The sequence below is a fragment of the Maylandia zebra genome, linkage group LG7, assembly GCF_041146795.1.
Source record: "Maylandia zebra isolate NMK-2024a linkage group LG7, Mzebra_GT3a, whole genome shotgun sequence".
In the NCBI taxonomy this organism is placed as follows: domain Eukaryota; kingdom Metazoa; phylum Chordata; class Actinopteri; order Cichliformes; family Cichlidae; genus Maylandia; species Maylandia zebra.
In genome coordinates this window covers 57668457-57684420 of record NC_135173.1, presented here as the reverse complement: position 1 = coordinate 57684420, position 15964 = coordinate 57668457, and the positions used below count along the sequence as shown (strand labels likewise).

General features: G+C 39.4%; 1 protein-coding gene across 1 annotated transcript; it reads right to left on the bottom strand.

Moving 5' to 3' along the window:
- Positions 1 to 576: 576 nt before the first annotated feature.
- brap (BRCA1 associated protein) lies at positions 577 to 15753 on the bottom strand. The gene is made up of 13 exons (XM_004566952.6): positions 15360 to 15753; positions 15022 to 15183; positions 13077 to 13278; positions 12637 to 12826; positions 12127 to 12240; positions 10602 to 10750; positions 10162 to 10237; positions 9911 to 10049; positions 9089 to 9198; positions 8924 to 9013; positions 8165 to 8268; positions 7353 to 7492; positions 577 to 2704 (listed from the first exon to the last, which is right to left on the bottom strand). Exons 1-13 carry the CDS (start codon positions 15436 to 15438, stop codon positions 2475 to 2477), a joined length of 1785 nt encoding a protein of 594 aa, XP_004567009.2. The 5' UTR covers positions 15439 to 15753; the 3' UTR covers positions 577 to 2474.
- Positions 15754 to 15964: the final 211 nt, after the last annotated feature.

Genomic DNA, 15964 nt, shown 5'->3' with positions numbered 1-15964 from the left:
GGGCTGCTGGAAACTGTAACCAGCTTGCTCCTGATTTGATTTTTCCTCAAGGATTAATCAATAACTTGAAATGTCTGACCCTTGTAGTTCCACTGGCTGATGAAACATTAGAGGCCATACTTGGGGATATAAATAGAAAAATAAAAGGTGTGGAAAATGTTTGCATGCAGTATCATTTGCCTGTGACTACAGTTGTTACTAAACACAGGCACAGGATTGAAATGTCATCAGGGGGGAGGTATAGAGTGTGACAAATGACAAGTTCCTAAAACTTGTCTTGGAGTGTAGAGAGAAATGCATGCCAATTACCAGGTAGATGGTGTGTCTACGAAGACCAAGCTTTTTAATCTGTCAGCGTGTCTGTGTTTTCCAACTATGTACACAGTTTACTTTCAACAGGCTGCTGGTAATAAACTGTGAATGTAGTAGACTGCAGAAGGATTAGTTAGATCTGACAGTCTGCACTTTAACATCACAGCTGTGTAGTATGTCATTTCAACAAAGATCATTCGTCACTTGACGGCAACCTAGTATGCATCTGTTTCAGCTTAACACACTTTTTACCCCAGAACAAGAAAAACTTCAGAAAATGTTTTATTGAAAGTGGCAGCACAGTTTTAGTGTTAACAACAAAAAACTGAACACTTTCATGGCAATAAAACAAACAACAAAACCCCAGCATGAACGGATGTTTTCAGGAGCATGACTTACCGTATTTTGTTTTTAAATGAAAGCTTCTATGGCTGAAAAAAAACAGCTCTTTATCTCCTCTCTCAAAGCAGTCGCTACAGGTACATTCCAGCTTTTCTCTTGATGATCACTGTGGAAAAACATCTTTTCATTTAACTTTCGAGAGCGATACTATACTCATGTCTACAAACAACAGTAACCAGCAAGCTTGGTTCCTGTTGGCCGTCACTGGCTATATGCGTGAAATATCTTGTCAGACAATGTCACAGTTAGCATCTCAAATAACTGACAGCAAATCTCATATTTCTGAAATTATTATGTTCCTTTTAGAGGGCTGTAAAGAATCTTTTGCATAGAATGATCTTTTGAGTGGCTGTTTATAAAAAAAAAAAAAAAAAATCAATGTGTGCTTTCTGCACCAGTTTTTAATTAAGGCCTTAGGGATTCATCTAAAACTTTATTGTGAACATTTTGCAAGGGAAAAAAATCTTAGTATTCAAGGAGGGAGCTGAGTCACTTATTTCATCATCTAGGTTATGACACCATGTTCAGGATTGTAACTGCAAAGGTCACAGTTGCTTCTGGTGTTTTTTCTGGTATGGTATTGTATTTAACACATAACCAGGGTACAACTAATGTACCCTGGTTATTTTAATAATTTCTCTGAAAATCTTAATGTTTATATGGCATAATAATACAGATGCTTATCATAATGTCTTAGAGCCAAAGGTCAATGTCATCAAATGGCACAATATTTGTAATTTAAAATCATCTTTAAATGGAGGAATAATAGAATAGCAGCCAGTAATATTAAGAGTTTTAAAGGGTAAATTAAAAAAATCATATTAGACTTTAGTTTTAGAGTCAATAACTACAGTCTTGGGAATATTATGGGAGAAATTCTGAGAAAGATTTCCAGGAAATTAGCTGGAAAATAAGGGATACTGGGACAATACAGATTGATGGAAGGAGCCACATAGTTTCAATAAATCATTAGCAAACATACACAATCCTTTGAACTACTTCCTGGTAATGCTGTAGAATCCTCTGAGGTACACAAGTTGTACTAGTGGTTGGGAATCACTAACCTAGATGGTGAAAACATGGCAAAACATGCTTCCTGCTCCTCATACAAAAATACTGTGCATTCTGTGAACACTGACTCCTGTCCCAATACAATGCACTGCTGAAAAAGGCATTTTCTCCTCCATGTTCTCTGACGAGTGTTTCTACTTAAAGTGGAGGAACAAAAAGAGAAACAAAAAAAACATTGGAACATAACAGATGAAACAGCCGAGTCCAAAGAAATGAAGGAAAAACTCAGAAAATGTGGACATAAATTTCCTTGATTCTTCTCTCACTTGTAAAAGAACCATCTTTGCATTTTAAGATAATAAAAAGATCACGCAGTGTTTGAAAAGAAGTACTATAATATGGTACTACCTGGGCACAGATGAAATATTTCTGATCAAATAAATATAAATTGTGATCAAAATATATACTTTTAAGTTTTGGAAAGAGAAGAGGACATTTAGATCACACTGATGTTTTGAGTGACTGAGCGATCCTCTCTTATGCTCTTCTTGTAGGAGCTAGGAGTTATGCTAGGAAAATGTGCAGGTAAATATTATCAACATTTACTCCTTCTTCCTGCCTTTACCCTATTAAGAATTACAATAATGCAGATACACATTGAATAAAGGGCTGGGCTCAGTCACAAACATGTCCACAGTGAGAAGCAGCAACACAGTTTCTAGCATGTTCCAGTTGAGTTTAGGCCATGCCTACTTCCTCTTCCTGCCTCGGCCTCTTCTGCCCCTGCCAGAGGAAGGGCCTGCTCCTGCCGAACCCAGAGCGCCGTCAGATGGGCTGGCTGGGATGTTGATCTGTCCCTCTTGAATTTCGCTGCGAGCCTCTGGTGGAAGATGTTCAATCTGCTGCTGGGTCTCCAGATAAAACATCACGTCTCTCAGCTGTTCCTGCAGTTCTGCTATTGTTCCATCTTTACGATCGTCTATAAAAGAAGCCAACGAGGAACAAACAGTGAACAGGTTAAAGTAGAGCTAAACGTGTTCATTCATTCACTCATATTTATCCAGACAGATGATAACAGTTTTAACTAACTAGCATTTATTGAGTAATGATATTATTTAAAGGCCCAAGCAGTGTCAGTTGCAGGAACCCTGTGTTTATACAGATTTGTTATTACTATTACTCCAACACTGTGCCCTTTACTTTTTTCCTGTTCAACAGTCAGTCTGCTTTACAGGTCTTAGATGTATTAAGTTGTGATCTTACACATCTAGTCATTTGCTAAATCCTCAAATGACACAAATAACCAAATGAGTTATGTGTCACTGAGGGACAGACAGCCATTTATACATATACAGTTTGCTGTGAAGCTCTATAAACTTAAACACTGTTGCAAAGTCAGCTGAAGTCCTCTCAAACACTGTTTGAAAATTTTCACCTGACAAACTTATCATTAAAAACATCAAAAGCTACTTTAAAGCATTGTGGGGGTGGAACTGCTGAGGCATTTACACGAGGCTGAACTCGTAAACACAATGTAAAAGAACAAATGCTTTGCTTGAAATGGACTTGAAACATGCTACTGATTACATGCAACCCCCATTGCTGACCTTGTTGCGAACTTCCATAAACATGTAGAATCGTAAGCATTAGAAAAGCTATACAAAAAGTATGGAAATCTACAGAGATTATAATCATAAGGTCTGAAGCTGACAATCTAAATAATTTCTTCCCTAAGAGCTGATGTGAAATACAATGTTCAGTGTTCTATTTCCTGTGCTGATCAGCAGTATACAACGAGGAAACAAGGGGCGTAAAGTCACAGATCTTGGAGGGAAATTCTCAGCCACACACAAAATAGAAGAAATGGGGGAGAAAAAAAAAAGTGCAACCCTCCAACAACCACGTCACATTCCACACATCACTGGAGGTCTGCCTTTCAGCTGTTATTATTAGCAAACATTATCGCTGATGTATTAGTGTTGCCATATATGTCAGCTAATTAATCACAACAAATGAAAGCTGAGACTGGCAAAGGTGATTATCATTATATCATGCTGGCACTGTACCGCAGGCGTTCTGAAGACAGACAAGAAATTGTGACACTTGTGAAAGTGTGACTGGGAGAAAGGATACTCCTTCTTAATACCCTGCTTAGCCGACTGCCACCCCAAAACGACTTCTGGTGTTTTCATACAGACAAGCTGGTTGGTATATTATTGATCCCATTCAGCTGTCCTAAGTCAACTCCACAGTCTTGGATTTTACCAGTCTTGGACGTGATACTAATATTTGATTAGAATGCTGTCACACTTATGTCACTGTGGATTAAGTTTTTCCGTTCCTAACCCAGATTACTGATTTCTGCATATCCACCACCTACATATCAGCTGCTAATAAATGAAGCTGCACCACAATTACTCTAAACAAAGAAAAGACTGCTATACCTCTACCAAGAACAGATCACTGTGTTAACATAATCAGTGGCTGCACTGTTTGCAAAAACCTGAAAGAGCAGTTCAGTTACTAAAGTTTACAGAACATAAGAAGTAGGGGTGCAACGATACTCGTATCGATATTGAACCGTTCGATACAGTGCTTTCGGTTCGGTACGCATATGTATCGAACAATACAAAATTTTTAATTTATTTTATCAACTTTCCTTCTGACGATGCTGTCTGTGTTGAGCGCTCAGTGGATCTGTGCTCGACAGTGCAGCCTAGGCGGAGTAGTCAAACGCAGATTCACTGAGCGCAGGGGAAGCTAGCGAGACAGAAGTTAAGCTCGTTGCAACATGGCAAATTGAACCTCCCCCACCCTCATTCAGATCTGGCGTTTGGAACTATTTTGGTTTTCATGTGACGTATGACCCTGAAGGTAAGCGAGTCATGGACTAAAGTAAAACAGTATGTTGGATGTGCCACGCAATGCTCAATTACATTGGTGGGAACTAGTGCGTTAGCGCAGTTAGCTCGTTAACGTGTTGGCCGTCCAGCCCCACGCACGGGGCGATCCGCGGTAGCTCGTTAACGGAGATTTGCCGTGTTGTGGCGTTAATGTCATTTCAACGAGATTAACGCTGACAGCACTAGTGGGAACACAACGAATATGACTGCACATTTACTCGGAGGTAGGGCTGTTCGATATAACGATATATATCGGATGATGATATAAAAACGTCTATCGTTTCATTTTACGCTATCGTTTGTTTCGTGGTGTCGCAAAATAAACTGTTCATGGCAATATTTTTTCATCGTTTTGATGGTCACTGTAGTGGCTATATTAATTTCTTAAAGTTCTCTCTTTCTCTTATATTTAATATAAACACACTACAGACGGACAAGCCCCTGTTTTTATGCGTTGTGGTTAGCAACAACGACGGTAACAGCATCGCGTGTCCGCTTGTTTATGTTCCACATAAACCTTTCACAATAAAGCTCACGATTCTGTTGAGACTTTTCAAAATAAACTGAATCACGTGAAAGAGCAAATTATTTACGGATGAGGATTAAAAAAGAGCCGCCATGTGCTAAAAAATTAACCATAGACTCAAATGTTAGAACAGGCTTTTCCCCGCAGTACACCTATCTATAAATACTCACAAAGAAAACTGCGGCCGTTACAACTTATGTCTAAAAATGTATCGTTTCATGCATCAGTTAAAACACTCAACTCCAGCTACATGACGCGCAGCTGGAAACACTTCCCGCAAGACGAGCTGCCCGAGATTCACAGAATTTACAGAAAATGTTACATTCTTATATCGGGATATCAGATTTTGGTCATATCGCACAGCCTTTTCAGGAGGACTGTGATCACCTCAATTCGAGCCCAGTCAGTTCTAACAGGAAAGAACATGTATGTCTGTGGTTCAGGAGGCAGAGCAGGTTATTAACTATAGCTTTGTGGTTCACCCCCCAGTCAGCATTCCAAAGTATTTCAAAGCATCCCCGGGCAAGAGGCTGAACCTTGAGCTTACCCCCAAATACATCCTTTGGAGTCTGAGTGTCTATGAGTATGCTTAGGTGAATTGAAAAAACAAACAAACAACCAAACCAGGCACGCACACACACACACACACACACACACACACACACACACCCAGGCACGTACGCACGCACGCACGCACGCACGCACACACACAAATGGGTGTGTGACATTGGGTAAATGAAGCTTGTAGTAAAAAGTGCCTGAAGTAGCAAACTGCTATGCAAGTCCAGTCCATTTAGAATATAACATTCTGTGAAAGAGTCAAAACTGACATTTTTACTATATTTTTTTTCTACATTAACACACAGCACATGCCCAGGAGGATATTTGTTTAAATAATCTTGACCCTCACAACTGTGTGTGCCAGGAAAAATACAGGTATGGTGAAACTGTAAACCTAAAATTTCCATTCAAACCTCTGACCTGATACTTAACTTGCCTCAGGCAAAACAGTGATGAAAGCCGCCTTGTGTTGAGTCCAGAGCAAATGGTGCTCTGATAGTAATACACTACAAAGTAGGTGTCAGTAAATGCTTTACACTGCAGATTTTAATCATAAGTAAAGAAGATTTTAATAATCTGAAAATATAGACTGAAGCTGGTTTGAAAGCAGAGAGACTGCTTACAAAATTTATGAATCTCCTAAGTGTTTGACTCTGTCCATCTATATTAAAAACACTTCTTTGGTGTATGTGGTTCCTGTCTGCTTGCAGAATGACTGTACTCAGCCGCAGGCTAAGCAATTTGTTAATGATTTGCAAATATTTCTGTGCAAAGAGGAACTAGTTTCTCACTACAGCCCTGAAATAAAAATAACCCATGCTGTTTCATAGTCAAAGGTCCTTTTTTCATTTTGAGTATTTACATATTCTAAGCAACCAGCAGCCAATCATTGGGAACGGTCCTGTTACTCATTCTTCTCCACCAACCCGTTGCTCTAGATTCGCAACTACTTTCATCAGTTTCTGTTTAAAGCAATAGGTGATGCAATAGTGAACTAGCAGGCTTGAAGTTAAAATATCTAAAATAATCCTTTCTGTACTCTGGCCACCAGTGTTGTACCAATTGCCTTTACCTCATGCATTTGGAGCATATACACACTAAAATTAAAAATATACAAATGAAAACTAACAAGAAGTGTACAAAGAATTCAGGTTCACATTTATTTGTAGCTGGTGCTATTTAATGCCAATTAAAGAAAACCTTGAAAAAGTCTAAATTAAATTCTTCTATCAGCATGTGTAAACATGCTGTGCCAAATTGAACATGCTACACTTCCCTGTTGGTATATGTTACTCTGAACATAGGGTATCACAACGGTTTTAAAAATAAAAAATACAAATCACACATTAATCATGGAAATATTGCACTGCATTGTTCACTCTGAGGCTTCTTTCATTTGTGAATTTGGCAGGCTGACAAAATAATACGTCCAGCACTTGAAGCGTTTTTGTTTTTTCCTCTCAGTTGAAGCATCAACATCCTCAGAAGTTCCATTTTTTGCTGTGCTTCGACAACTTGATATCACCACTGTGATAAAACTGTTTATACCAGCATGCTACAGTTTTCAACCCACTGAGTTAATACAGAGCATCAATATTGAGTACTACTACATGACTTATTGGTCTCTCTTTACATACCGCTTTCTTTTGCTTTGCGTTCCTCCTCTGACAGCTGTACCTGCAGCTGTGCCTGATTGGCTCTCAGACAGCGGTTCATCTCCTGCTCCTCCGTCAGCTCTTGGCTCAGCTTCACCACTCGACTGTTCAACTGAGTGCATCTGAAAGTAGAAATGCAGCAGTGCTGCATGTTGTCAGGTTCCATACAAAAACAAGCCCTATAGATTATTTGGTCTAAAGTCTGGGTGTCTGATTGGGTTTAACTAAACTAAGAAGTTGTAATGTAAATAAAGCTTTTAACAGCAGAAACTTTGGCTTGTTATAGCAGGAAAAGCAATGTTACTATCAATTTGAGCCTGCATCATAGAAGTGACACACCCAATACCTGGTTGACCATGCAGCAACAAAGATTTACTGCTCCACTGCACATTTTGCAAGCCACAATGACAACTCTTCAAATAAGGCATTTAATCCTGTTTCCTCTGTAGTTCCAGTTATTTAAAAAAAAAAAAAAAAAAAAAAAGCACAAAAATGGGATCTGAGTAAGTGCTTGTTAGGGCATTTTCAGCTGTCAAACAATCGTTTGCTAAGGAAATGAGGAATTTTCCCACCTCAAGACTACATATTGAGAGCCTTGGTTGAATTGTTTTATGTGCTGTGGGGATATAACTTTATCTCCTCCACTAAATAATTTTTAGAGTTTTAGTTTGCGTTATACACTCAAGTCTATAGTGCAACCACACTGTCCAATTGGTTCATAAAAAAAGAGCACAGATACCAACAACTACTGGGACCACTGAACACACAATATAAAAAAGTAACCGAACACCTACTTTTTCTCTATGCTCTGTTTGTCTTTGCTCATTTCTCCTAACCGTCGCTCTAGGTTATCACAGCGCTCCAATGTCTCCTTAAATTTCGCTTTCATGTTGTTTATCTGAAATATGTACAAAAAGATAGAGGTTAGAAAAAGGCAGCTGGGACAAAGGACCTGTGTTTTGCATTTCCACAAGAGGGCAATAGATAAATCGAGATGGACAGGCACTAGTCAAGAGGACTAAGCCGGGACTGGGGTCCTATACTACTGCACATGTGCTGCTTAGCAAACCAATCCACTCTAAACTGCTAAGAAATGTACATTTTTATAAGTGAATAAGTAGCTGTAAGTGATAAGTTATATTAGTGTCTGTGGCGATTGTTCATTGTATTTGGGGCAGCTAGTGAGTCCTTTGCTCTCAACAGTTCTCCCATGAGTAGATATAAGCCAATACTGTTCAAGATGTTGTCAGCAAGAGAACATGATGAAACACAGTCTAACTTACAAGTGTTTACCTTTGTGTTTGCTATGAATTGTTCATTTGTGATTATTAGTTCAGATGTTGTATAAAGTACTTTGAGTGCTCCAGGAGAGTAGAAAAGCGCTAAATAAGAATCAGTCCATTTACCATACCATCCATGTGTATCAGTAAATCGAGTGGAATCTAGAGCTCGACTTCTATGCCTCAGTTTGGTTCTTCTAAACTTTACAGCCTGATATAAGTCAATATTCATTAAGGGATTGCAAAACTTGTGTTGCATTTGTCCACAAGTACCTCTTCAGCTGTCTCCTTCTCCAGATGAACAATCTTATTCTCCCAGTAAATTCTTTGAGACTCGAGCTGACTTGTCAGCAGGTATGAGTACTGCAGACAGAGAGAACTCATTTAGAACATTTTGATGTCGATTGCCGTTACAAAACAACAACAGCAGATGCTCACCTCTAGCTGGAGTGCATCAATTTTCTCTGCCTGGCAGGTGTCTCCCTCACACTCATACTGCACCATCTTCCCGTCAGTCTTACTGGCCACAAGCCGATGTACATAGTTATCTACAATACCAGCAATAGCCTTAGTCAGGTATTATACTTTCCAAAACACATTTCAAAAGACATCAAATAAAATCATTACAGACTATTCTGTCATTTTTACACTTTGCCTTCTTGTTTTTGGCTTCACTGTCTCTCTAGTTACTACAGGGCAGAACTGTTTGCTATCAGGACTTCATAAAAGCTGATAATGAGTCTGGCTCCAACTAATTTAGGTATTCTTCTGCCCCCTATGGCGAGAAAACTGATTATAGCAGCAAATTATTCTGGTAATTTACAGCCACCCTCCTTAAAGAGAAACCATTCTGCTCATTTTCAGCTTCATACTTTTTGTTTTTGGAGTCTACCAACAACTTTGCCTGGTTTGCGGTTCAAAATAATCTTTGTATAACTTTGTATAAAGTGTTTTATCTCTTCTCCCTTAAAACCAGCTTTCTGGTGATAGGTTTGCCCTTGTAAACAGAAGTTTTGAAGATATAGCACATGAGGTTAGACTTCTGTGACTGAGATGGCCATATTAGAGCTATTCTTTCTCTATAACATAGACAGAAAGAACATACATTTAGCAACTGAAAAGCAGTCTGAAGGCCGAGCCCAATATTGAACTCCAGTACAGTATATGAGCATCAACTGCTGTAACAGTATAAGTACAACAGAAAATAAGAAAAAGCAGAACATGCATCATTTTAACAGCAGCATGCACAAAATCCAGTACCTCCTGCGTAGTCCCAGACTCGGTGATTGGTGAGCTGCATAGCGTAGGTATGCTGTGTTTCTTCAAAGTGCTTGTAGGCATGGCGGCTAACGTAGCGACCACATCCAATATGACCGCAGATCAAGCATATCCACAGATTCTATGAAGAAAGATTCAATGAGGGACAAAAAAAAAGAAGGTTAAAAGCAAAAAGCAAGAAGATCAAGTGATTATCTTCTATTACACCACTGTGGGAGAGTGAAACAGCTTACCTCCTGCACTCCACATTCAAAGCATTTGTTCTCTTCAACTGGTTCTGGTGTTTGACAGTACCTACATACAGGACACCTGAAAACAACACACATTCGGCTTTGTCACAAACATGCAGTTGTCTTTTGTAAATCAGGAGAATGCATGTAAAGAGCAGGACAAAAACAACACATGGCACAAAATGACAAAGCCTGGAGAAATATCCAGTGGAGTGAATATCAGGTGAATGCATTTAAACTACATCAGAGAAACTATCACACATGATTGACTTAAAGCTGGCAGATAAGAACAGATCTTTTCACATACTTTGTTAAAGTAAGTCAGAAATAGGTTTTATTGTCTAATATCAAGTGTTTTAAATTGAGTAAGCAAAAATTAGCTAACTACCAAGTTGAAACTGATGTAGTAAATACAGGGGAACTTGTATGTGCATTCAACTTACGAGGCATCTTCCCAGCGCTGGAGACACTGGCTGTGAAAGCTGTGGTTGCACAGAGTGGTGAGGATGCCATTAACAGACTCGTCCATTCTCTCCAGGCACACAGTGCACTTGGGCAACTCAGTCAGCTCCATCACTGGAAGACTGGCTCCCTGAGGAGACGGAGCAGGAAGGAAAGAACGGAAGAAAGGAGGTTGATGATAAGAGACAAGAAATCACTTTTAAAAAATTCTGGGTTTTAATACTGAAACAACAGAGAAGGACTGATTTAAACGGACTTATATTCGTTCTGGCTGCACACAATGTAAAGGGTGTAAACAGCAAACACCAATAGGTGAGATGATATAATGTTATTTTTGTGCCTCTATTCTGAGTGCATGTAAAAAAAAATTGCAAGCGCAAATGTTGCATTTTGAGGAGAAAATGATTTTGAGGGAAGAAAAGTTTAATTTGAGCAAACAAAATTCATTGCTGCATGCAAGAAATGTATTTCAGTGTTTGCCATTATCCATATACACACACAATAACGGCCCCTCTCGCCCAGTTGTTGATATTTGCTCTTGCTCAGATCTCTGCTCTGTGTGCTGACCGACATCTGTGGACCTGCTCTCAGTGTGTCGTTCCCGCTCTCAACATCCCTGCTTCCTGCACGCTCAATTCTTTCTGTAAGCCGTTACAAGTGTGCCACAAAACCAACCAATCACAGACTTGGATACAAAAATTCTGACTGGAGACCAAAAGAGCCAATCAGCTTTCTAGCCACTGCATTCCGAACACACGGTCCAGAATGTAGCTAAATCCATTTTCGGTTAGTATGTTTAATTATTATATTTTAAAATATATAATTTTTATTTATTTATTTATTTTTTTTGCTGGTTTTAATCTAGTTTAAACTAAATCACTCCACTAGATTTAGCTACATTCTGGACCGTGTTTCCGGAATGCAGTGGCTAATGCACAGAGCAGATATGTTGAGAGGAAAAGCGACCCACTGAGAGCAGGTCCACAGATGTCTGTCAGCACACAAAGCAGAGACCTGAGCAAATCCAACAACTGAGCAAGAGGGACTGTTATTGTGTGAGTGTATATGGATAAGAGCAAACACTGAAATACTTTTCTTCACTCAAAATTATTTTCTCCTCAAAATGCAACATTTGCGCTTGCAATTTTTATTTTTAACATGTGCTCAGAATAGAGCACACCAGACACCACTGACAAAAAAAGTAAGTAATTGTAAAGCAATTCTATCTCCCAAAACACAGGATCTAATTAAAAAACACAAAGCAAACCAAACCAAGTTTTTGTTAATGGACTCTGTTGACTATTTAAAAAAAAAAAAAAAAAAAGAGTGACTTGTTTCCACAAATCACCAAACTTTTTTGTTTTTGTTCCCACCAATGCACTTGTAACATTAACTAACGTGTATCTCTAATATTCTCAGATAAATATCCTCTAATAACTTCACAAACACCACCCACCTGCTGCAGACTGAATAATGTGTAAAAGCTAAAAACCAAAAATCACTCACTTCTTCAGACTTGATGACCTCTGCTCGCTCCACATAGACCAGCTGGCACACTGCTTCCTCTATAGAGTTGAACTGGCGGCCATTGCATGCTGTGTAAAAACTGTCTGCGTCTGCCTACAAATAAGAGAGCCGGAAACGTATTGTATTTGGAACAGTTATATACAGTTAATTGTATTAAAGCAGCAGTTAATACTCTGTCATCTCTAAGCATGAAGCTCTCAGAACTCTGAATTGATCAAAATCCCAAGGTCTATTGCCAAAAAACTGCGAGAATAAAATAAAACTGTAAAAATCAATATTACTATAGTTGAGAAACAAAACTAAAACATTTTGCAATATGGCAGCATTTGTTTATGTTACAGAGAGGCTGAAAACCCTGAACTGCCTAAACCTCACATCAAGTACCAACAATTATTACTATTCATTGAATTTTTTGATGCAGGCTTACAAAAACATACACCAACATCCTTCAAACTTCACTTGCGGAGGGAAAAGTGAAGGAGATGATACCTGTGTGCAGAATTTAATGAGAACCATGTATTGGTTAGGGGTAGAGTCCCGTATGATCTTCATGTGCTCCATGACATCATTAAAAGGAGCCATGAGCTTCATAAGGTCATGGCTGGTCATGGTCGCTGGGACGGTGATGATGCACACCATAGCGCTGCGCCTGACATCTTCAGTCAGTGATGTCATTTTGCTGCAATAAAGAGCAGGGAAAAACAAGAAAACAAGAATTGTGACTAAAACGTCAATGTTAGCTTGAAATGGTGGAAGTGAAATTGTATCATTACATGCAGTTTGAGGTGGACTCTGGAGTTCGATAAAGAAAGCATCAGACTTTTATCAGCTGCAATTTAGCCGACAATGATCTGATAAAAAGTGCCCAAATACAGATCCCTATTGTTCACCTCATCACATCTGTCATAAACACACCAGATGAGACTCACTTGGTCTTGTAGAGGTGCATGATACCGTGAATGATCTCCACTGATGGGTTCCCGCTGAAGAAAGAGATCTGGTCCGGGAGCTGCTTGGAGGGTGAGTCCGGAGCTGTGCCTGTCGTAAACCTATCCTCTGCACCCTCCTGACTGTCTACACCAGTCTTTGCATCCTGAATTTCACTGTTCTGCTCCTCACGTCCACCTGTGTCTGGAAGAGAAATTCAGCAATTTAGATTATATATATTTTTAATGTGTATGAACAGACAAAACCAACTTACTTTCATTCCTGCTTACAAGAATTAAAAAACAGGTAGAATAGACATGCAGGCCTATTCTACGCCTAAATACGCCAAATGTTCTAATTATTTAAAATGGCTTTAAAATTCGTTGCTTCCTCAGCTCACATCTCTCAGAAGGAATGAAGTAAGATGTGAGTAGAGGCGAAAAGAGAAACTGAGGCTCTACAAACTAAGAAATGAGAGGACAAGAAAGAGGATGAATATGTATAAATGGCACATTTTATTTATGGAGGCCAAAGGTGACTTAAATTACTTTGAACATGTCATGGTTGTTGGTGCCAGAAGGACTGGTATGAGTATTTTAGAAACTGATAATCTACTGGGATTTTCCAGCACATCCATCTCCACAGGCTACAATTCAGACAGACTGACCAAAGCCAAACAGTTAGGTGGATGTGAAAAATGTTGTCTGCTCTGATGAGTCTAGTTTTCTTCTGCGAAATCTGGCTGGTAAGGTGAGAATTTCAGGCAAAAAACATGAAAGTATGGATCCTGGCTTGCATCAATGGTTCAGACTGGTGGCAGAATAATACTGTGGGGGACAGTTTCTCGGGACATTTAGAGTCAAGAGCCTCTCAGTATCAACTGATCATCGTTTTAACACCACAGCTGCTGATCTGAGTATTGCTGCTGACTATTTTCAATCCTCTGATGGCTGCTTCCAGCAGGGAGAATGACCTTCACAGACACCACATCTCAATCCAATAAAACAGCGGTCCCCAACCCCGGGGCCACCAGTCCGTGAGTCATTTGGTACTGGGCCGCGAGAGTTGCGGCTCTGCTGTGAAATTTATGGTTTTCAGGGTTTTTATCGTTACCTTGGTTTCCCTGGGTCTTTTCCCGTGTTGTAGTTGTGTGTCTTATTTTGAAAGAAATATTTCTGCATTACCATAGTGACCAAAGAGCATTAAGGGGCAGAGAGGAGGATGTTACTCTCAATGTTGTTGGCGCATTTCAGGAGGACACTGCTAATAAAGTTACACAATTACACAGTGAATCTGCATTTATTATTATATTTATAAAATACCACAGTTTTTGTCTTGGTCGTATCATTTTATTTTGTTGTATTTATCCGCGACACCTTAAAGGCCGGTCCGTAAAAATATTTTCTGACATTAAACCGGTCCGTGGCACAAAAAAGGATGGGGACCGCTGCAATACAATATATTTGGGATGTTGTGGAACGGGAGATATGTGTCACGAATGCGTAGCTAGCAAATCAATAGATTATAGACCAAAAACTGAGTAACATTTCCAGCACCTTGTTAGCCCTGTGCAATGAAGAATTAAGGCATGTCTGGATGCAAAAGGGGCCTGACATAGTAGGTGTAAACCTAACAAAATAGCCAGAAAGTATTGTGTGTTTTATACATGATACACAGTCACCTGATGACCACATATGGAAAAGATAGTGTATTTTACTGGTGTCAGTATTTTACACTTTCATTTTCTTCCCTGTTATTTCTCACCTGCCTGGCTTTTCAGAAATATTATTTACTAACCATACAAACGTTGACATTAATAGTTATTAAGATGCTGAATTAGGTTCAGTGTGATAAAAACACTAAAGTCTTGCACTCAGAGCTGACCTTTTATGCTTTTCATATTTTATGTCATATATAGGTACACTTAAACATCAGGAAAATTCTTACTTGGGCTGGGCTCAAAGGTCTCTATCACCATGTCCCCCATGGCTCTGCTGCCGATGTGCTGGTGCAGCACAGCTGATCTTTCCAGGTCGGTTTTTCCACTCAGACTGTGTTTGGCTAAACCCAGAGCTTTCTCCTGCAGCTCCTCCTCTGACATGCCTTCAACTGCACACGAGAGGAACAGAGTCAGGCATTAGCTATAATGAAGCAATTCGTTAGTTTGAAATTACCTTGTGAAAACAGTAAAACGACTAACAGTGGACAATTGGGTCTTCACGCCTATTGTTGGTTAGCTGTTTAACTTTCAGCAGATATTTGAAAATTAAGAGAATAAAACTCACCAGCGCAGTACTGGAAACCTTGTGGAAAAGGTGACTGGTCGGCTAACTCCAGACGAATAACGACCAGCGACACACTCATGTGTTATAACTGGGGATGCCACTTAACACAGAACAAAACAAGCCGCTGACAGCTGAGCTAAAAGAGCTAGCACGTAGAGCTAGCTGGATGACTGGCAAGATATTCAGTTCGTGTCTAATTACAGTAAGCAGACAAATACAGCAGAAGCAAAGAGCTTTCAGTTTAGCTTCAAAACTTTCATTTTATGCACAGTTTTTTTTCTTTCTTTTCCGCGCATAAAAACACAAATCAGATTTGTTTTGAATACTAATACAAGCTAGCTGTGTCGAACCACTTCCCCTTCTTCTTCGTCTTCTTCAGCTTTTTCTTCTTTAATTTGAGTAAGGCAGAGTAGACGCTACAGCGGTGTATTACTGCCCTCTGCTGTTTTTTTTTTTTTTTTTTTTTTAATTCTTGTTCCCTTTTCCCCTGTGGTGTGACAGAAAAAGATACTAAGAACAGATGGAGGCAGATTATTTTGCTGAGGCGACCCCTAAAGAGAGCAGCCAAAAGAAGAAAAAGATGATGGTGACTACTTTAACAGGAA

Coding starts and splice junctions, on each gene's coding strand:
- brap (XM_004566952.6), bottom strand. CDS start 15,438: ATGAGTGTGTCGCTGGTCGTTATTCGTCTGGAGTTAGCCGACCAGTCA. Junction 12,827..13,076: donor ATGCACCTCTACAAGACCAA/GTGAGTCTCATC, acceptor TCTTTATTGCAG/CAAAATGACATCACTGACTG. Junction 9,199..9,910: donor AGTCTGGGACTACGCAGGAG/GTACTGGATTTT, acceptor CTGGTATTGTAG/ATAACTATGTACATCGGCTT.